Source organism: Bos indicus, chromosome 5 (assembly GCF_029378745.1).
Source record: "Bos indicus isolate NIAB-ARS_2022 breed Sahiwal x Tharparkar chromosome 5, NIAB-ARS_B.indTharparkar_mat_pri_1.0, whole genome shotgun sequence".
Lineage (NCBI taxonomy): Eukaryota > Metazoa > Chordata > Mammalia > Artiodactyla > Bovidae > Bos > Bos indicus.
The window spans coordinates 80,021,070-80,044,314 of record NC_091764.1 but is presented as its reverse complement, the minus strand read 5'-3'; the positions used below and the strand labels follow the sequence as shown (position 1 = coordinate 80,044,314).

The 23,245-nt window shown below is 40.4% G+C and overlaps 1 protein-coding gene across 3 annotated transcripts in view; it reads right to left on the bottom strand.

Annotated features, from left to right (window-relative positions):
• TMTC1 (transmembrane O-mannosyltransferase targeting cadherins 1) overlaps window positions 1-23,245 on the bottom strand; it is a 312,150-nt gene that overhangs the window by 56,893 nt on the left and 232,012 nt on the right. For all 3 annotated transcript variants that reach the window (XM_070789893.1, XM_070789894.1, XM_019961394.2), the window contains one exon: window positions 10,232-10,375. In XM_070789893.1, coding sequence (XP_070645994.1) covers window positions 10,232-10,375 — 144 coding nt within the window. The remainder of the gene's footprint in view (window positions 1-10,231; window positions 10,376-23,245) is intronic.

Here is a 23,245-nt window from a genome sequence, read left to right as displayed (position 1 = left end):
ACAGCATATCAGTTCAGTTCAGTTCAGTTCAGTCGCTCAGTCTTGTGCGACTCTGCAACCCCATGAATTGCAGCATACCAGGTCTCCTGGTCCATCACAAACTCCCAGAGTTCACTCAAACTCATGTCCATTGACTTGGCGATGCCATCCAGCCATCTCATCTTCTGTCGTCCCCTTCTCCTCCTGCCCTCAATCCCTCCCAGCATCGGGGTCTTTTCCAATGAGTCAACTCTTTGTATGAGGTGGCCAAAGTACTGGAGTTTCAGCTTCAGCATTAGTCCTTCCAAAGAACACCCAGGACTGATCTTTAGAATGGACTGGTTGGATCTCCTTGCAGTCCAAGGGACTCTCAAGAGTCTTCTCCAACACCACAGTTCAAAAGCATCAATTCTTCGGTGCTCAGCCTTCTTCACAGTCCAACTCTCACATCCATACATGACCACTGGAAAAACCATAGCCTTGACTAGACAGAGCTTTGTTGGCAAAGTAATATCTCTGCTTTTTAATATAGATGGCATATAGATGGGTCTTATTTTCGTATCCATTCAGCCAGTCTATGTCTTTTGGTTGGAGCATTTAATCTGCTTATGTTTAAGGTAATTATTGATATGTATGTTTTTACATCATTTTGTTAATTGTTTTGGATTTGTTTTTGTAGGTCTTTCTTATTTTTTCTTTCTAATTTGTTCTCTACTCTTGATTTGATGACCAACTTTAGTGCTGTGTTTGGATTCCTTTTCTTTTCTCTTTTTGTGCAGGTATCAAATGTAGATTTTCAGTTTGTGGTTAACATGAGGTTTTGATATAAAAAAAAGTATGTATGTCAAGAAGCAACAGGTAGACCTGGACATGGAACAATTAACTGGTTTGAAATTTGTAAAGGAGTATGACAAGGCTGTATATTCGTACTGCCTATTTACTTCTATGCCAAGTATAGCATGTGAAATGCTGGGTAGGATGTATCACAAGCTGGAATCAAGATTGCTGGGAGAAATATTAACAGCCTCAGATATGCAGATGATACCACTCTAACAGCAGAAAGCAAAGAGGAACTAAAGAGCTTCTTAATGAGGGTGAAAGAGGAGAGTGAAAAAGTCAGCTTAAAACTCAACATTCAAAAAACTAAGATCATGGGATCTAGTCCTATCACTTAATGGCAAATAGATGGGGAAAAAGTGCAAACAGTGGCAGATTTTATTTTCCTGGGCTCCAGAATCTCTGTGGACAGTGACTGCAGCCATGAAATTAAAAGACATTTGCTTCTTGGAAGGAAAGCTATGACAAACCTAGACAGCATATTAAAAAGCAGAGACCTCACTTTGCTGACAAAGGTACATATAGTCAAAGCTATGGTTTTTCTAGTAGTCATGTATGATTGTGAGAGTTGGACCATAAAGAAGGCTGAGCACTGAAGAATTGATGCTTTTGAATTGTGGTGTTGCAAAAGACTCTTGAGAATCCCTTGGACTGCAAGGAGATCCAACCAGTCCATCCTAAAGGAGATCAGTCCCGGGTTTTCATTGGAGGGACTGATGCTGAAGCTGAAACTCCAATACTTTGGCCATCTGATGCGAAGAGCTGACTCATTTGAAAAGACCTTGATGCTGGGAACAATTGAGGGCAGGAGGAGAAGGGGACAACAGAGGATGAGATGGTTGGATGGCATCACCGACTCGATGAACATGGGTTTCAGCAAATTCCAGGAGACAGTGAAAGACAGGGAAGCCTGGCATGCTGCAGTTCATGGGGTCAGCAAGAGTCAGATATGACTTAGCAACTGAAAAACAAATATAAGAAGACTGTTTTAAGTTGCTGTTCCTTTAATTTCAAATGCATTTCCAATATCCTACATTTGTACTCTCCTTTTCTCACAATCACTGGTTTTGTTATTATGTTTGTGTATGGATGATTTCCTACCTTTATTGTATGATTGCCTTTACTGGTGAGCTTTCCTGTTTATAATTTTCTTGTTTCTAGTTGTGGCCTTTTCTTTTCTGCTTAGAGAAGTTCCTTTATCATTTGTTGCAAAACTGGTCTAGTGGTGCTGAATTCTCTTGGTTTTTGCTTGTCTGTAATGCTTTTGATTCCTCCCTCAAATCTGAATGAGAGCCTTACTGGGTAGAGTATCCTTAGTTGCAGATTCTTCCCTATCATCACTTTAAATATATTGTATCACTCCCTTTTGGCCTACAGAATTTATGCTGAGAAATTAGTTGATATCCTTATGGAAGTTCCCTTGTATGGTATTTGTCGCTTTTCCCTTGTTGCTTTTAATATTTTTTTCTTTGTCTTTAATTTTTGTCAGTTTGATTGCTATGTGTCTTGGTATATTCCTCCTTGGTTTATCCTGTCTGGGACTCTCTGCACTTCCTGGACTTGGGTGTTTATTTCCTTTCCCTTATTAGGGAATTTTTTTAGCTATTGTCTTTTCAGCTATTTCCTCAGGTCCCTTTTCTCTCTCTCTTCTCCTTCTGGGGCCCCTATAATGCAAATGTTGGTATGTTTAATGTTGTCTCAGAGGTCTCTTAGACTGTCTCCATTTCTTTTCATTTTTTTTTCTCTATTCTGTTCCATGGCAGTGATTTCCACTATTTTGTCTCTAGGTCACGTATGCATTCTGTCTTAGTTATTCTATTATTGATTCCTTTTAGTTTATTTTTCATTTCAGTTATTTTATTAGTCACCTCTGTTTGTTCTTTAGTTCTTCTAGGTCTTTGTTAAACATTTCTTGTATCCTCTTGATCCTTGCTTCCATTCTTTTTCTAAGATTCTGGATCATCTTCACTATCATTATTCTGAATTATTATTACTTATCTTATTTCTGGTAGGTTGTCTATTTCTACTTCACTTAGTTGTTTTTCTGGGGTTTCATCTTTTTCCTTTGTCTGGGGCATGTTCCTCTGCCATCTCATTTTGTCTAACTTTTTATGGTTGCAGTTTCCATCCTGCTGGCTTCAGGATTATAGTTCTTTTTGCTTCTACTGTCTATCCTCTTGAAGCTATCTAAGAGACTTGTGCAGGCTTCCTGATGGAAAGGACTGGTTCCTGCCCAGTGGTAGGTGGACCTGGGTCTTGTCAATGATAGTGAAGATCTTGTCCATCTGGTAGAAGGGCTGTGCTCAGGAAGACTTCAAGCTGCTTGTCTGCTGATTGATGGGGCTGTGTTCCTGTCCTATTGGTTGTCTGGACTGAGGCATCCCAGCACTGGAACATCTAGGCTGTTGGGTGGGCCTAATGGCAGCCTCTGGGTGGGCTCATGGCAATGAACGAATACTCCCCAGGACTACTGCTGCTAGTCTTTGTTCCTGCAGTGAGCCACAGCCACTCCCCATCTCTACTGGAAACCTTTCAATACTATGATGCAGATCTGGCCCAGTCTCTTATAGGGTCACTGCTGTTTTCCACTGGGTACTGGTGTACATGAGACTTTGTGTGCACCCTCCAAGAGTGGGGTCTCTGTTTCCTCAAGTCCCCTGGAAGTTTTGCAATCAAACCCTGCTGGTCTTAAAAGCCAGATTCTCTAGGGGCTCTTACTCCAGTTGCTGGATGCCCAGGCTGGGAAGCCTGATTGTGGCTTAGAATTTTCACTCCTGTGGAAGAACTTCTGTGGTATAATTGTTTTCCAGTTTGTGGGTTGCCCACCTGGTGGATATGGGATTTGACTTGATAGTGATTGTGCCTCTCCTACTAACTCGCTATGGCTTCTTCTTTGTCTTTGGATGTAGGGTATCTTTCTTGCTAGGTTCCAGGGCTTTTTTTGGTTAATTATTATTCAGCAGTTAGTTGTGATTTGGGTGTTATTGTAAGAAAGAGTGAGCTCACATCCTTCCATCTGGCCTTCTCTGAAATGGGTGTATAAATTATAAACATACAATTCAGAGAGAATAGAGATTCTAACAATGGTAAAGAGCAGAGACATCCTGGAATGAGAGACAAAGAGGGGAATGACACTTGTCCTGGAAGGAAGGTATGTCAATCTCAAGGTCTTAAAAGACACACATGAACAAAGAGAAGAGCTTGGAGGTGGCAAGTTGTTATCCCATGACACCTTCCAAAGGTCAGAAGGAGTGACCAAGAGAGGAAGAGAAGGTCGGGGAAGAGGTAATGAGGTCAAAGAGGAACATTTCAGAATTCAGACACTAGAGGATGCAAAGATGTTTGTAATTAGAAAGCCATGGAATGGTCACATCAGTGAATGGGGAAGATAGAGCAGAAGTGTCAGAACCTGGAGGGAATGCAGCAGAGGAACCGTGTGATGGGTAAAACTGAATTCACTGAAGTAGGCAGCACAGTTTGGATAGCAAGGCAAAGTCATTGACCTAGTGCTCAAATCCCTAAGGATGATGAGAAAATGTACAAGACGGTGACATGGCCTTGATAAGGATGAAGATGGTGTCAATGAGCTGATGGACTGGGCTTCAAAGGAGCTGGAGAAGGACACGTAGAGAGAGACAGGTGTGAGCTGCATAAAGATGAGGGAGGAAAAATCACAATGTGGTTAAAATTACAGATAAGCTTGGAAGTAATCTGGATGTTAATAGGTCACCATGGGGTGCTAGTGGGGAGGAGGATTCACTCCAAGAGGGGGATGAAGAAGGCGCCCACCCAAAGTTGACATCCTAATATGGTGAGAAGGACCTCAAAATGCTTTTGTTTATCCAGTGGGCTGGCATTTTGGATTCTCTGGGGTTTCAGGTAAGAAGCAGAAAAGGGGAGAACTATTATCTTGAGTGTGTAAATATCCTTTTTATGAAATAAAAGGTAGTGTGCCTAGTGCCAAAGCTATAAGGAAATGTATCCCAAATATTTACATTTATATCAAAGCTAATGGTTAATTCTTTCCACATTCTTTTATTCTTTAGAAATTCAATTCTAATGATCAGACTAAAGAAAATCAAATGTATACTCTTATCAAATTCATCTATATAGCTCAATTTTGGATACTATATTTCATTTTCTTCTGACTTTTGATTATAAGATTTATTGTAACACCTTTATAACATCCATATCCTATTATGTGAATGAAAGGCAATTTTGGCAAAGGGACAATGTGATTCTTTAATATGAAAATATTCTGTTCTACTAACAAACACCAGATAACTATTTTACCCAAGCAGTCAAAGAAGTGTTTCCCCATGCCCTGATGGCACAAGAGAACATAATAGAATTCTTTAATTCAGGGAACACCATAAATGTGCTGCACAGAATCATAACAGAAAAGCTTCCAAGTCCAGGGAAATGGCCATGAAAGAGGTCAAATATATTTAGATAAGAGTCAGTGACATGCACTGCTGTGAATAGGTCTAAAACTGTCTGTCATATAACTCCAAGAATTCAGATGAAACTGGACGTCAGTGCTCTAAGGTTTCTGGGATGCTCTGACAGAATCACATCTTAGTTAGACCTCCTGGCTTGGACAAAGATTCATTTCTCTCAAGGTCAAGGTCATTTATAAAGGTCTGTGCTGTTCAACGTATCAACCACTAACCACAAGTGGCTATTGAACACTTGAAATATGACTACTCTCAGGTATGCTGTATGTGTAAAAAATACACTGGATTTCAAAGATTAATTATAAAAAAGAATGTATATTATCTTATTTATATTTTCACATGTTTAACTTAATCAATTTTAATATTATTAATTACATGGAGACCGGGGTTCAATCCCTGGGTCAGAAAGATCCTCTGGAGCACAGGATGGCTATTCACTCCAGTATTCTTACCTAGAGAATTCCATGGGCAGAGGAGCCTGGCAGGCTACAATTCATGGGTTGCAAGAGTCAAACACGACTGAGTGCCTAACACACACACACATAAGCACACATTAAAAAGATAATACTTTAGATATATTGAGGTTTAAAATATATTATGAAGTTCACCTTTTTTATGTTTTAAAATACAGCTACCTGAAAAATTTAAATTATATATTCTGGCTCTCATATTTCCGTTGGGCAGGGCTGGTCTCGGCTGTATCCCAGTTTTGAGATGAGCCGCTAGGAGGCAGTAGAGTATAGTGATTGAGAGCAAGGGTACTTGGCCAGGAAGTTTGAGGTTTAATTCCCACAAATTCTGTTTCTTCACTAAGGGACCTTGACACCTAAATTATCTTCTCCAAGTCTCAGTATTCTCACTTATAAAACAGGAAAAGCGATTTTGCTTTCCACTTAGGGATGATGGAGTGTAAACCACTCACATCTAAGGAGACCACTTGAGTTCTTATAATGAGCATGAGTTCCAGGTTATAGAAGAGGACACAATTTTTAAAAGTTATCTGCCTAATGAGAAATAGATAAGTCATGAGTCTTAAATAGTAAAATGCATCAAATAAAAACATTTAAAATATTCTTATCTTCTTGAGCCTCTTGATGAAAGTGAAAGAGGAGAGTGAAAAAGTTGGCTTAAAGCTCAACCTTCAGGAAACTAAGATCATGGCATCCCATCACTTCATGGAAAATAGATTGGGAAACAGTGGCTGACTTTATTTTTTGGGGCTCCAAAATCACTGCAGATGGTGACTGCAGCCATGAAATTAAAAGACGCTTACTCCTTGGAAGGAAAGTTACTACAACCTAGACAACATATTAAAAAGCAGACATATTACTCTGTCAACAAAGGTCCATCTAGTCAAGGCTATGGTTTTTTCAATAGTCATGTATGGATGTGAGAGTTGGACTGTAAAGAAAGCTGAGTGTCGAAGAATTGATGCTTTTGAACTGTGGTGTTGGAGAAAACTCTTCAGAGTCCCTTGGACTGCAAGGAGATCCAAGCAGTCCATCCTAAAGGAAATCAGTCCTGGGTGTTCATTGGAAGGACTGATGTTGAAGCTGAAACTCCAATATTTTGGCCACTTGATAGGAAGAGCTGACTCATTTGAAAAGACCCTGATGTTGGGAAAGATTGAAGGCAGGAGGAGAAGGGGATAACAGAGGATGAGATGGTTAGATGGCATCACCAACTCAATGGACATGCGTTTGGGTGGACTCCGGGAGTTGATGATAGACAAGGAGGCTTGGCATGCTGCGGTTCATGGGGTCGAAAAGAGTCGGACATGACTGAGCGAATGAACTGAACTGAACTTATGCCTTTGACCTATTGCTACTTAACAGCAGAAATACATTAAAGAAAGCAGAAGTAAAACTCCAAATCTAAATATGGGTTAGTTCTGCTGTTTTCTGGGTCACCTTTCTCTGCTACTAAAGGACATAATGGAAACAAACTTTACAGTTTCCTGATGAAAAACAGGAAGGTCCTCCTTCCTCCCCAAAGGTAATCAATCACATATCATTCAATAACTAAACATTAAGTAATATTTGGATTGGAGAGCTATTTGGGCAGCATGGATAATGGAAAGTGAATAAGACAGGGCATGCACTCAACCCTGGATCAACTACAGCCTGGGCCATTGTCACATGAAGTCTTCAAATCTTGTTTTTTTCGTCCATAATGAAAATGGGGATGAGGATGACAATGCTTCTCACAATAGTTTTAAAGATTAAATTAAATAGTGGATATAAAACCCACTTGTCTGTAAACTGGAAAATATTACATAAGTATTAGCTACTATCATGATTTGATTCTAGTTGATTCTAAGACTCATCTACACAGATGGAGCCACTGTGATCTCTGGTTAATATAAAGAGCAGAAGGTAAACAAGGGTGATTTTGTACCTGACGGTTAACCTATCAGGACCTTGGTTCCTATTCTTCCCAATGTATTTTAAAAAATCATTGGGAAGGCTTTATTTTTTTTTTAAAAAAGCACTCAAATTCTTATACAGGTGTGAAGCATTATTGGTTTGGATAATCACTGAGTTGATTTTACTGAAAAATACAGAAAAATCTTATGTTGAATATCTAGGAGTCCCTCCTACTGTGATAAGTAGCCATTGCTATGCTCCAAAAAATATTTCCTTGTGCTCTTAACTCACATAGGCTAACTCAAGATAATAGGGGCAATAATATGCCAATTGAAAAAGGAAGGTTGCAGTATGCATGTCTTGTTCAGGTCTGAGTAAGATGAAATTTAAAAGCATCTATGCCATCATTTTCAAGTACAGCCACATTCAGCACAGTGTAATAATCACAACTGCAGGAGATCATTCCCAACAAGAACTATCAGTTCGTATTCAGGCTGACAAAGTTGGCTTCTTTGTTAAAAAAAAAAAAAGAAAGAAAGAAACTCATCTGCAGTATTTTTTAAATCAGTACTATTTTTGAAATGCAAGTATTCCAAAAGACATGAACAGGATTTATCTACTCTTTAATTATTAGGGCTCTAAATTGGACATATATAGATGCAACAATGATGCTTATAAATGAGTCCTTAAAACTTCACATAAATAAATAAGAACTCATAAAAATGGAAGAGTAAAATAAAGGCATCCTATTGACCTGTAAATAGCTACCTACATAACTGACACATTTTCCCCACATCTTTTGATTTCATGTTATTTATTAAAGAGAACATACTGGTACTAAAAGGCTTTTCTGTCAGTGTGTACTTCTTCATTCTTAGTTGTTTCTCATCACTTTCAATTTATACAGAATGTTAACAAGCTTTCTAACTTTTTTTGGACCACATAGCCTGCAGGACCTTAGTTCCCCAACCAGGGATCAAGCCATGCCCCCTGCAGTGGAGGCGTGGAATCCTAACCACTGGACCACCAGGGAATTACCTAAACGATCTAATTTTTAAAATTAAGCTCATTTAGTTTTTGCTGACTTAAACTTTTATTTTTTCATTTTATATGTAGTTTCCTTGCATTTATTAATTTTTCTGTAGAACTCTCTTGATTTACTATCCCAGTACATGGACGAAGCCATTATTAAACAAAACTTCAGACTTGGGATGCCACCTATTCTTTACACAATGCTTCTGTTCAAATGGGATTAAATAAAAACATGACTTAACAAATGAGCACACTAAGGAAAAGAACTAGTATCTCTGTGCATATGGAAAACTCAAGGAGTAAAAAGAAAAGTGAAGAAGATGCATCCACTGAGATACTAAGGCAACTAAGCCAATCTTGGTAAGGAAAAGATTAAATAAGACAGCAAACCAAGGGCCCTGAAAGTACCAAGTGTGCTCTCCAGAAGTTCAGAGACGTGGAAACCAATTCAGAAAGTGTATGGATTGTCAGTAACCTAAGAAGCACAGATAATGCATCACCAACACTGACTCTAATCATTTTTTACCCTTTATTTCCATTTCTGGTATTTTAAACCTGTTTTTTTATATGTAAAAGTTAAATGCCACAGCCACCACCATTTCCACTATGACTACTGTCTTAACTACCATTGTCAACACCATCATCAACAAGCCTAGACTTTACATTAACAAAAACACAAGATACAAAAGTACTTCTTTGCCTTCAGGGAGACCAACTGCACTATTAACCATTTCCAGGGCAGTGAGTGAAAAGTGAACACCAGTGATTACACCTGGAAGGTCTTCCGAGAGCAAGAGTTACCATTACTAACTCCAAGCTAGGCTCACCTTGCTTCTTGCATGATCAGTTGCTTAGTCTGTCTGACTCTTTGCAGTCTCATGGACTGCAGCATGCCACGCTCCTCTGTCCATGGGATTTCCACGGAAGAATACTGGAGTGGGTTGCCATTCCTTCTCCAGGGGATCTTCCCAACCCAGGGACTGAACCTGTGTCTCCTGCATTGGCAGGCAGGTTCTTTACCACTGAGTCACCAAGGAAGCCCCACTTTGCTTCTTATCTATAGCACAAACTGGACTCACTGTGGTTATGCCTTTTGGCTGCACCTTTAGAGCACACTGCACTTTCCCTAAGGTATATTCACGAAACACCTGGGTAACGCCTATTAAAAATGACTAAGGAAAGTGCTATATTCCGTATTCCCCTCTTGAATATTCACAGAGCATTTAGCATGTTAAAGATGCTTGCAATAAAGGAACTATCTTTGCTTAGCTCAGCATTTCCTGAGTTTATTTGACCATGCAACCATTCTGTATTCATACCCCTCTACAGGCAATCTAGGAACATCTCCCAGAACTAATACTTCCAGAGAGACATTGGGAAATACCCTTTTGACTGATAAGGGACAGAATTAATTCAGATGAATATTACATCCTCCCAAAGCTTGAAAAACCTACTCTGCCCTAGGAAGAGGAGACAACAGCACAACCAAACGAGTGCCGAAGAGGAAAGGATTTCTTAAAATTACAAGGTCTTCTGATCAAAGGTACCTGTTCTACTTACTTAAGGAGATTCCCGAGATTGAAGAGAGCCCGATTATGCTGCGGGTTTAGCTGGAGAGCCCTCTGATAGTACATCTTTGCCTCTGTCGTGTCTCTAGTCAGGGTTCCAAGGTTGTTCAGGGCACTTGCGTGGCGTGGATACAACCTGAAAAATTAGAAATCTTAAGCCATAATTGTTCAAAGGCTTCTACATTGGTCATGATTTACTTGTTCTTCACCCCTCCCCACCTCAGGAATGCCAGAACCAAAATGAAACACTGAATTCTTCCTTTATTTCACAGTATGCCTATGTGAAATCCTTTTTTATTTCTTTATGACTACGCTGAGTCTTTGTTGCTATGCACAGCTTTCTCCAGTTGCAGCCAGCAGGGGCTACTCTCCAGTAGCTGTGTACAGGCTTCTCATGGAGGTGGCTTCTCTTGGTAAGGAGCATAAGCTCTAGAGCACAGGGCTCAGTAGTTGTGGTGCCTGGGCTTAGTTGTCCCACAGCATGTGGAATCTTCCTGGACCAGGGATTGAACCTGTGTGCCTTCATGGCGTGTGGATTCTTAACCACTGAACCACCAGGGCAGTCTCTCTATGTCAAATCTTAACCATCAACTGTTTGTGCAGCTACCGGCATGTAAAGACGGCAGGAAAGCACATATTTGACATTCAGTGGTATAAGTAAATTAGCCTCAAAGAGTGCAAAAATAAATAATATGCCAATCAACCCGGGTAAGATACTTCGCTTGGAGCCTACAGTTACTTTCAACTTCCTTTGATAGAAAATCCTCATTGCTTCAGGTGTTGAGTTTCTGGTCTAGGGGACTGCTGACCAGCTGCCTGGATAATGCCCACTATTAACACAAGATGCTGGCAATTCCTCGGCTGAGGGATCTTTGAATATTTGAAGCATCAGTGACACCACAATTATTGAGAAGGTGATACAAACATCTCCCCACAAAAATAATATTCCTCCTTCAAATGGCTCTCTGTCTTGACTCTTTTACCATTTTATCTTATTTTCCCCCCTACTGTAATTTGGCACCACCTGCCCTGATAGAGTCTGGGAATGAAAATCCTGACAAATATTTAAAAATTTAAAAATGCACAATGAAGTGAAAATAGCAATCCTAATATTCAAAAGCAAATGTAAAGAAGGGCTGCATGTACATCAGCAAACCAAATTTATGGTGATTAAGAAAGGAAGAGAAACAATTTACTCCCTTAGCTCAAAACTATAAGGAAGGCAAATCAGCACTGCTTCTTCAGCTGAATTGTTCCTGCTGTGCTCAGAGGGGGCATATATAGCCGTCAAAGAGGTTGCCCTGTCTCTGTCACCCAGAGGACTTTGTATAAGCCTGTGGAGCTGGCTTTTAATGTAGGAAAGTCAAGATAAAGCCCAAGTAATAAAAACAGGATCTGAACCTGTCAAGTCTCCTGATGATCAAAAGCCATGCTTCCCCTCTCCCAGCCTGTTCCATACCTTCTAAGAAGATCAATATAATCTGGGGACAGAGGGGTTCCTATTAAAAGGCCAAGGAAGACAAGCTGTATAGCTTTAAAAAAAAAAAAAAACAAAAAACCTTTGCATAACCCAACTTTCTTATAGCTCAGCTATAAGCATCCCTCAGTACTTTCAGGAAGACAAACTGGGTAGTGCTCCTGTTGACTGACAAAGGATAGAATCAATTTAGATGAATGTTACATCCTCCCAAGGCTTGAAACCCCTAATTTTTCACAACGACTTTGGAGGCTGCTGGGAGACATATATTATGAGAGGAAGTTGGGAAGAGAAAAAACACATACACACTGCTTGGTTACCTTTAATTAGCAAAGACAATCTGCAGGTACCTGATACCAATCCCCTGACTCCCAGCCTCACAGTTCCTAGGGGGTCTCCATAGAGATGCAAGCCCTTGGAGGTCTCTGAAGTGCCTCTATAGGACATCAGAGCCAAGAGAAGATGCTCTAATGCTTGGCCACTCATTCCATGCCCTGAACAGCCTCCTGGGAAGCTATGTCTAAAAATTACTTTGGGAATGGTCATGGAGAGCACATCAGAGCCAGGACTTAAATTCTTCCAATGGGAAAAAAATTTTTTTTGGATGCTGAGCAAAGCTCTCTGACCTAAAGATTTAAGGTGGGGATGGGTCCAGTGAACATGATGAAAACAGTTCTAATTGTTTCTCTGATAACAAACAGCAACAGAAGGTCCTAGGAACCTCTGCCTTCTCAGAAGAACTCACTTCTTAAAACTTGCTCTTTTTCTTATTTCTTTAGGTTTTGGAGGCCTCAAAATAAATGTCTGAGATGAAAACACTAAATTTAGGAAGTTGTTCAGTTGCTCAGTTATGTCTGACTCTTTTGCGACCCCATGGACTGGAGCGCACCAGGCTCCTCTGTCCATGGGATTTCCCAGGCAAGAATACTGGAGGAGGTTGCCATTCCCTTTTCCAAGGGATATTCCCAACCCAGGGATAGAACTGGAGTCTCTTGCATCTCCTGCATTGGCAGGTGGATTCTTTACTTCTGAGCCACCAGGGAAGCCCAAATACGGGAAAGGACAGTCTACATTCATTAAGAGCTTCTACATGGGTTCCCTGTCACACAACAGCCTCTCCTGCTGGTTCTCAGTCCACCTTTTATGACTTCATCACTGTCTCACTGCCATTTAAAGCAACAGCGTGCACTTTCAAAGATTACTGACTACAAAAATGTTTCTCTCTCTCTCTCTTTTTTCAAACCAGAAACAGAACATAAGCCTACACTGAACTCTCCAAAACAGAAACAATCAGTGAGAAGGAAAGTAAAAAAGAAACAAATATAAATACCATGAGGGGAAAAAAGTCTTCAGCATGTCTTGTGCTCCAAGAAGCTTAGGACAGGGCTTCGTGGTCAGCCACAGGCAGCAAAGCAGCTCTGCTGTAACAAAATCCTAACCTGTCCAGGAAGGGGATTGCTGGCATTTACAGTGATTTTACTGAATCTAATGCAGGAGCCACAGGAGACTTGGGTTTGATCCTTGGGTCAGGAAGATCCCTTGGAGAAGGAAATGGTAACCATTCCAGTATTCTTGCCTGAAGAATCCCAAAGACAGAGAATCCTGGTGGGTTACAGTCCATAGGGTTGCAGAGTCTGACAAGACTAAAATGACTTGGCACATTGACTCTGTTACCACTCACAGTGCTCCACCTCAAAAATGTGTGATATTGTTTATTCCTGGTAGTAGTAAGGGTCTGCTAGGAATAGCCTCCTTCTCTGAGCTGGTTAGGTTCGCCTAATCATGAGCAAGCATTGCATTATTTATGAAACAAAGCTGAATTTCATAAAAATAATTCTTTAAGAGGGCCAAGAAAAAAAGTCACTTTTAATTTTGATGTTTATATAGATGTAGACATTTTCTTAAAACATATTCTGCTCTTGTTTACAGAAGATCTATGCAAGGACAAAACTTATTTTGTGTGTTTACTTTTTAAATTAACTTGTGTTTAAATGAACTCAGGTCTAATTCAATCCTGAGGTCTCCAGAAGGGGAATGCTCCATCAATTGTCAGAATAAATGAAGTGTGCCTTGACTTTGACGACTACAGGTATGTTTTACCAAAGTTCTGGTAGTGATCATTCCCTTCCCCAGCAAAACAATCTCTACGAAAGCTCCACTGAACTGGAGGAGAGTGGTGATTTTCTTTTCAAACACATTTTTAAAAAACCAGTGTGAACAGCCACTAGTATAAGGAAGTGTATTCTTTCTTTTTAAAAAAAGAAATCTAGATATAGAAATACAATTCTACGAGCTGAAGAGAATATCGTTTCAAAATTGGCTGATTTACATTCTTGATAAGCACACATCCATTTGAGCATTGAAGTGCTTGTTACTTTTTATCTGGTAGCCTTTCCTTAAGCAGAATTAATAAGGCAGGTAGTTAAGGACACTATTATTATTCCCTTTCATTCCCAGTCACCTTATCTCTGAAGAATAAACATCAACATGTTAACAGGAACCACTGAGGTAGCAGCTGCCTAAGTGGCAAACAGAAAGCAGGAACAGAAGAAAATGGGCCCCAAACACTGAGCATGTATTAATGATACTTTACATTTTAGAGCGCTTTCTCATACACTATCTAACTTAATTCTAATTCTTCAAGTAGAATTATTGTACTGTTTTACAGTTGTAGAAAGGGAGGGTGGGGAAATTAAAAAATAAATTACTTTCTTCAAAAAAGAAATATCTCAGAAGCAGTTGTGTTAAGTGTTGAAAGTCAGATAATTCCAGTAAATCTATTTATTTTCCCAAACAATCCATGAGTCATTCAACCTTCAGTAAAGAAATATACTGCTACCAATTAGAGCTTTCACTTAGAAGAATTTCCCCTTGTATCCTTGGGCCAATTCATTCAGCTATGATCTTATAGGAACTACTCAGTGACAGAAGCAAAATAAAGTCAATACTCAGGAAACGTGGCTGAGGTTCTCCTTCCCTGGGAAAACTTGTCTTCTGCCATACAAAATACTTATGTTATCTCTGCAAAGCACAGTATTATGGGAAGTTATTTGGAACCAACAATATTAAGTAAGTATGTAAGGCAGTGGGGCTTCCCTGGTGGCTCAGATGGTAAAGAATCTGCCTGCAATGCAGGAGACCCTGGGTCAGGAAGATCCTCTGGAGAAGGGAATGGCAATCCACTGCAGTATTCTTGTCTGGAAAATTCCATGGACAGAGAAGCCTGGTGGGCTCCAGTCCATGGGGTCACAAAGAGTCGGATATGACTGAACGACTAACATTGTGGTTTACTGTGTGATATGAGGCACAGATACATGCTCACAGATCTACTGGTCTCAAGCTTCAATCTCAACTAAAGATCCATGAAGATAAAATGTATATGATTCTAGTTTAGTTTTCAAAAGTTAAGAATGATGTTCCTTTTTTACTGTTTGAGAAACTTCTAAGGCATTTCATTGTTCAAACAAGACTGTATCGTGTGCTCCAGTTTGCAGTTTCCTTTTGGAATATACACACCCTGATTTGTCTGATTTTCATTCCACACATTAATTTATTTGAGGTTAAGTATGCTAAGGTCAGATGTTTATTTTCTATTTCCTGTTGAAGGGGGAAAAAAAAAAAGGACCCGAAAGAAAAACATGACTGGGAAAAAATTCAATCATGAGACCTAAAGTTCACTGAACTAAAAAGTACCCAAAGTAAGCTTTATTTCAGGAGTCCACAGCAGCAGCATATTTTTAGTCACATTAGTTCCTGGCATTTCTGAAGTGTCTGGTTCCTTCATGCTATAAAATATGAATCATCAGGTCATTAAATTGTGCCAGAATGACATTGATCATCTACCAGTCTGCTTCTTTAATTGTATGAAATCACCATTGACACCCAGAAGTAAGTCTTGCCACTTTCTTTTGGTTCTGTACTTCTTCCCATTCATTAGATAGCCTTGGGGAAATAAAAACCTCAAATGCAATTTAGGGAAACAGGACTCACTCTTCAGTGAGGAGCCAACTAAATGATCTGACCTCTCAAAATGGATGACCTCCAGTCAGGATTCAGCAGGACTTCGCCCATCTGACTTTTCCAGACAATTTAGAGTAAAACCATGCCCTCAGGAAATGACTCATTTTAAGTGACTGAATTTTCCTGATTCCCAGGAATTTTCCTCAGGAGGCTGGGAAATGCATTGATTTAAAGACTTCTCTGCTCTTTTAAACAGAAAGTGGTCAATGCAATTTAACTTTTCTCAAGGGCTTGGGGTGACCATGGTGAACTTTGGTTTTCTGTGGCAGAAGTATAGGAAATTATTTTGGTGGAGTGGAAAAATAACTGCACTTGGGAGTCAGAAGCCTTGGGGAACTTTCTTGCTGGGTGATTTTGAACTCACACCTGTGCCTTAGTTGCTCTCTCTGTAACAATAAGGTCCATAACATATTAACCTGTGTGACCAAAAAGGATGGTGGGTATAAGATGCCTACCATCATCGCTGGTACATTCCACTCATCTGATGCTCTGGGGTTGGCTGCAGAACCTCTGGGGGGCTGCGCTTGGCTCCCTCCACAGCCCTAATGAACCCATGGCAGGCTGAAACTGCCACTCTTCTTTCATGTGTATTTCTCATCCTCCAAAAAATCATTCTTCTCACTGCTGTCAAAGGTATCTAACTTGCTTCCATCAGTCAAAATAACATCCATTATTTTTTCACCACTAACCCAGGGAATGCTCAAGTCTTCTCATATCCATCTGTTTCTCCCACATCATGGGTTTTCAGATGTGAAGGACACTTGGCCCACTCCATTTTAAGAATGTAGGACGGTTCCTTGTCAAGCACTCACCCCAACAGAGCCTGTCAATCTTTCATCATCTGAAATAAATGATGCCCACAGGCACCAGGGTAATTTCCTCCAAACATTTCTGACATGCTCAACATCAAATGGGATTCTAGACACGCACAATTTTAAGAGTTACACCCAAGGTTATAAGGAGGTTCAAAGTCCTATATGACAGATCAGTGAGCTCGTAGAATCCTTCTTGTAATAACACTTTGCAGCATGTGTAGCACTCTGGCTGTTAGACTGACAGGCAAAAAAAAAAAAAAGGACAGTGGTGGGCAGGAGTGTGTCCAATGTTACAGTTAATAGTGCCAGCCTAGGAGGTCATGAGTGGGAGGGAAAGTAGTGTATATCCTGAAGATTCACCTCAGGAATTGGGGGTCACTACTGGCATATAGTTTCCCAAGTGGTGCTAATGGTAGAGAATCTGCCTGCCAATGCAAGAGACACAAGAGATGAGGGTTCAATCCCTGGGTTGGGAAGATCCTCTGGAGAAGAAAGTGGCAACCCACTTCAGTATTCTTGCTTGAAAATTCCATGGACAGAGGAGCCTGGTGGGCTATAGTTCATGAGGTTGCAAAGAGTCAGACATGACTGAGTGACTGAGCAGACACACACACACACACACACACACACACACACACACACACACAGAGGCATATAATGGTCAGCAGCTCAGTTTAGTTCAGTCGCTCAGTCGTGTCCAACTCTTCGACACCCTATGAACCACAGCACGCCAGGCCTCATTGTCCATCACCAACTCCCAGAGTTCACCAAAGCCCATGTCCATTGATTCGGTGATGCCATCCAATCATCTCATCCTCTGTCATCCCCTTTTCCTCCTGCCCTCAATCTTTCCCAGCATCAGGGTCTTTTCAAATGAGTCAGCTCTTCGCATCAGGTGGCCAAAGTGTTGGAGTTTCAGCTTCAACATCAGTCCTTCCAATGAATATTCAGGACTGATCTCCTTTAGAACAGACTGGTTGGATCTCCTTGCAGTCCAAGGGACTCTCACGAGTCTTCTCCAACACCACAGTTCAAAAGCATCCATTTTTCGGCCCTCAGCTTTCTTTATAGTCCAACTCTCACATCCATACATGACCACAGGAAAAACCATAGCCTTGACTAGACAGACCTTTGTTGACAAAGTAATGCCTCTGCTTTTCAATATGCTATCTAGGTTGGTCATAACTTTCCTTCCAAGGAGTAAGCATCTTTTAATTTCATGGCTGCAATCACCATCTGCAGTGATTTTGGAGCCCAGAAAAATAAAGTCAGTCACTGTTTCCACTGTTTCCCCACCTATTTCCCATGAAGTGATGGAACCAGATGCCATGATCTTAGTTTTCTGAATGTTGAGCTTTAAGCCAACTTTTTCACTCTCCTCTTTCACTTTCATCAAGAGGCTCTTTAGTTCTTCTTCTCTTTCTGCCATAAGGGTGGTGTCATCTGCATATCTGAGGTTATTGATATTTCTCCCAGCAGTCTTTATTCCAGCCTGTACTTCTTCCAGCCCAGCGTTTCTCATGATGTACTCTGCATATAAGTTAAATAAGCAGGGTGACAATAGCTAGCGGTGTTAAAAGTGTATAAGTGTATTAGAGCTTGAAACCTGCAGTGGAGAAAAACAAAGTGAAGCAGAAGAATAGGGTATGCTGGGGTTGGCTGGGAGACCAGGGATAGACTCATGGACAAGATGAGGTTACCTAAGGCACCCTGAAGGGAGGGAGGCAGCCATTTACAGAAGGGGGAAAGTGTCTTGGGAAGAAGGAAGGACAAATGCAGAGTCCCTGTAATAGATGTGAATGAAAAAATACTGACCACCGTATCAGCAAACAAACAATGTTGCAGCCATCACATAATCACATTACAGCTGCCCAGATGGTGAGCCCTGCGGGCCTCAGGATAGAAACCAGATGCCCACCATCCTTCAGCCAGCAGCTGCAGCCACCTCTGATGGTGCACCCTGGGGAGACTCAGGATGAGACAGCACATGATACTGGCCCCAGATAGCTGAGGTACACATCAAAGGAATGGTTTTCAGTGCACCCAGACTCTTGCATCTTCCCCTACATTAAAAAACACTTAAGTTCCTTAAGATATCTGATTTTCTTTAATAAACAGTAATCTTTTGTTGCTCCAACTACCTGGTCTTTGTTGCAAAAACTCTTATATATCCTCAACCCCCATTTGCTTCTTCAGAGTAGTCTCTCAGACTTATCTGAGATGCTGTGTCCTGGGCCATCTGCCAAATAAAACATAATGCTCTATTTTCAGGTCATGCATTTTTTTTTTTTTCTCTCCAACTGATATAGGAATGTGGCAACTGCTGTCCAGCGTTCCTGGAGCTGATGGCGATAGGTGCAATAGGAGGTGAGGTCTGAGTGGCAGAGGTCAAACAGTGCATGACATGGAGACCACTGCAGGGCCCTTGATTCTTGATGGAAGCAAGCAGAATGTTCTGAGCCCAGTACTGCTAATGAACTCCCCTGGGCTGCTGGGTTGAGAACAGATGGCAGGAGGGCAGAAGGGAGAAGTGAAAATGTGGAGACCAGAGAACACTGAAGCAATCCAGGTGAGAGAAGATGGGCAGTGGAGGCAGAGAGAAGGGGTCTGATTTAGGATGTTTTAATAACATTTACTGAGTTTAGCATGGCCAGGTATTTAGATACTGTTTTACACCTTGTTTGTGAATTATCTTCTAATATTCCAGCCCTATGAGGCAGGTTGGAGAAGTAACTGGCAACCCACTCCAGTATTCTAGCCTGGAGAATCCCAAGGACAGAGGAGCCTGGCAGGCTGCAGTCCATGGGGTTGCAAAGAGTAGGACATGACTGAGCGACTAACACTAACACTATTAAGTAGATAACACCACTATTCTCATTTTAACAGAAAATCTAAATGATATTCTGTTCAGTTCAGTTCAGTTCAGTCACTCAGTTGTATCTGACTCTTTGTGATCCCATGGACTACAGCATGCCAGGCCTCCCTGTCAATCACCAGCTCCCAGAGCCTACCCAAACTCATGTCCACTGAGTCGGTGATGCCATCCAACCATCTCATCCTCTGTCATCCCCTTCTCCCCCACCCAATCCCCCTGCCCTCGCCACCTTCAGTCTTTCCCAGCATCAGAGTCTTTTCAAATGAGTCAGTTCTTCGCATCAGGTGGCCAAAGTATTGGAGTTTTAGCTGCAGCATCAGTCCTTCCAATGAACACCCAGGACTGATTTTCTTTAGGATGGACTGGTTGGATCTCCTTGCAGTCCAAGGGACTCTCAAGAGTCTTTTCCAACACCACAGTTCAAAAGCATCAGTTCTTTGGTGCTTGCATCACTGACTTGATGGACTCCGGGAGTTGGTGATGGACAGGGAGGCCTGGCGTGCTGCAATACACTGGGTCGAAAAGAGTCGGACACGACTGAGCGACTGAACTGAACGGAACTGAATTGCCTAGCACCAGTGATTGGTTGATAAGGGGGTATAAATGTTCCATTCCTTTCATGACAACTCTGAGGATGCCCAGCTCCCGAGCACTCTAAGGGTTCCTCTGATCCCCTGGGAGTACACTGCATCTCAGCTTCTCCCTCTGCCCATCTTGTTTCTTTGGCCAGCATTAATGATCTTCCTGTTTGTTAATCTCTGCCTTGGATTCTGTTTCCTGGGGAACTACAGTGAGGTTTTGAAGTGACATGGTGGTTTAAGGCAGAAAAGAAGAGAGCAAATGTTTTTTAATATAAATTATAGAACATTCATGCTGAAATGTAGTCCATAAGTATGATCACAATATGACTAAAATTCTGGCTTTCTAAATGAAATGTATAATGTCTTGGATTTAATTAATAAAATTGTTAAACTTAATTAACACAAAATACACGGGGTAAGAATATAATTTCAACAAAAAGGAACAAAAATAATTTCAATTGTCCTACTGGAAAGCATATTTAGACTTTTATAAATGAAAATGACATACCAGCAGAAGAATCCATCTCCACTTGTTAAACTAGGTTAACAAATGGTATCGCAATTTTTATTCTTTCCAGAAATACATGGCAGCTGGTAGTTAATGCCACCTGTAGTCATGCGAGTTATTTTAAATGCTCATTCAAAAATAGCCTGGGTAAAGAAGGGCTTTTAAGTAATCATTAAATCCTGATTTTTATAAAATGTTCAAGCTCTACCAGTTTTATAGACAACACTTTTCAAAGGCATTATAATAATCTTATTAATAGACTCAGGACATCAATGAACAGTGGGTTAATTAGACACAGACTTCTTTACAGTCTAATGATGTGGCTTTCTTCAATAATCACTGTCTTATGATTTCCTTTTTTCCACATACACTTATTACAATCTCATGGAGTCTCTCTGCAGACTTCCAGTTATCTACATATGAGGGAATATAAAGAATGATAGCAGTGGGAACTGTTCTTATGACAAGTCTCTATTTTACGCATTAAAAAAAATCCCAGTCAGAAAAATTTTAGCTTCTCCTTTCTCATGTGTTAGCCAATTATATATCAGTTGAATATTTCTTTTGTACAAGAGTTTTAAAAGCACATTCCTTTCCTTTTAATTATGCCTGGTTAGGGACTTCAAACCTTGCCACCCCCCCCCCCCCCCCCACTAACAGCTTCCCTCCTCTTCAGATTTTCTATTTAAAAGATCAACAATAGATATATTAGGAGTGGAAAAGTCCTCTCTAAGGAGCCATGGTGACCGAAAGACACTTGAGAGATCCCTCAGGTCAGGGACCTCTGAGTAATGCATCTCCTACTCAATATAACTTACAGGAGGGTGACTTCTTAGACTATGTCTGTGAATTTCATGTGAAACCATAACTGTGAAAAGAAAATAGTTATCTGGGTGGCTGAGGATTACAGCCTTTTTATATGTGGCTGATATCCAACTACCTGGAATGCATCAGCCAGTCTGGGTGTGGCGGGGGCTTACTGTCAGGGGCTGGAAGGAAGAGGACATCTAAGTGAACAAATGTTCAGAGGAACATGGAGTGATTCCTCCTGACATCAGAGAGACTTTTTTGATCCACTCGAATAAAGGTGAACTCTATTCTCATTGCCAGCTTCAGGGTTCTTAATGCCTAGCCCATATTAGCCAATCAGTAATTGATTTTTGTAGGGAATCTATACTTAAGGTGAAAAATAATTTCCATGAGACTTCTAATGAAGACTCTTTTAAAACAGACATGTAAATGTGTCATCAGATTTCCAGATGTTCTCTCTTCTCTGTAAAGCATTTTGGGGGATACAGACAACTTAGTAAACCCTCTCTGTAAGTCTGGGCCCTTTTGTTCCTGTAAGTTATGCTGCTTGAGTCAGTTGTGTTTATTAACAAATTTATTCCAGTTTATTGCAATTTCATGATATAATGAAATATCTTGCAAACTGATAAAATATAAATGTGAAAAAGAGAGTTGTAATTTTTATGAAAACAAAAAAAAAACTCAAAGAAGGGAAGTTGCTCAAAAATTGCTGTTGAATTCAATATAAGATTAATTGTAAAAGACTGGAAAAGAAAAATCAGAAGTCTCAGTCTTTACATTTTTAGTCCACTTTAAAGTATCAAAACTCATCACCACAGAAATGAATTATGTATGTGTTTTTTGCCAATTCTAATCAGCAGACTCTTACTCAAAGAAAAAGACTTGGTATGACATTAAGAGAATTGGTAAATGGGGGTACCTGTGAAACTTTAGGGTACAGTAAAACATTTTAGTGTGCATTATTTATTTTGTGATTCTTCACTTTAAACTGACTTTTTAAACTAATCAAGAAGCCACTGGCCAACTACACATACAGTATTAACTGCACTTTATTTGGGAAGTGCCACTCTTGATCCTTTTGGGCTTACCAAGTGAATCATTTCATGAGAGGTTTTGTACAGGAAGAGCTTAATGGTTGGGTGGCCTCTGGACTTTCTACTCCCATCATATGAGGTGAAATGGTAGGAACCTTCTCCAGAGTAACTCAATGGTCAAAAACTTTTGAAGGAAAATGGCAGCTTCACCACGAGTATTCTGATTTTCCAGTGTACAGAATCCCAACCTTTATAACACCCCAATAAACACAACAGCCACCCCAACAGCAAAGGAAAACTTACACCTGTCTTTGTGGAGGATTTAAGGAAATGGTTCTGACAATTTCCTTTGATGATTTGAGTCTTAATCTGAATCTATGACCTCGGCTGCGGCATTATCCAAGGGCGACCTCCCTTGCAATACAGAAATGTCATAAAAGAGGTACACCAAAATGAAGTTAATGGTACTTCTACATTGTTTAAAAAACAGAATAAAGTTTAAAAGAAGCACAGTGTTCATGCCATATATAATTACCAATTTAATATAGTGTTATTTTGAGAACTATAAGCCAGCCAAAAAGATATAGATACAGATACAAACTTTATGACTAACTTCACCATTGTCTTTGGAATTTATACAGTTATTACAACAGGAATGAATAACTCTGGGGACTGACTTCAGATAACACCACATTTAATCCTGCATTTCCCTCATTATTCTCTTTCTTGCTGTGTGCAAATACGGAAAACATCAGAGACAGCAAAGGTGCAGTAGAATGAAACAGTTGGGATAGAGCAGAACCCCAGAGTCTGCAACCTCCACAAAGAGTTACATTAAAGGAAGGATAGTCTTCCAGTCACCGGGGATAAATAATCACCAAAATGA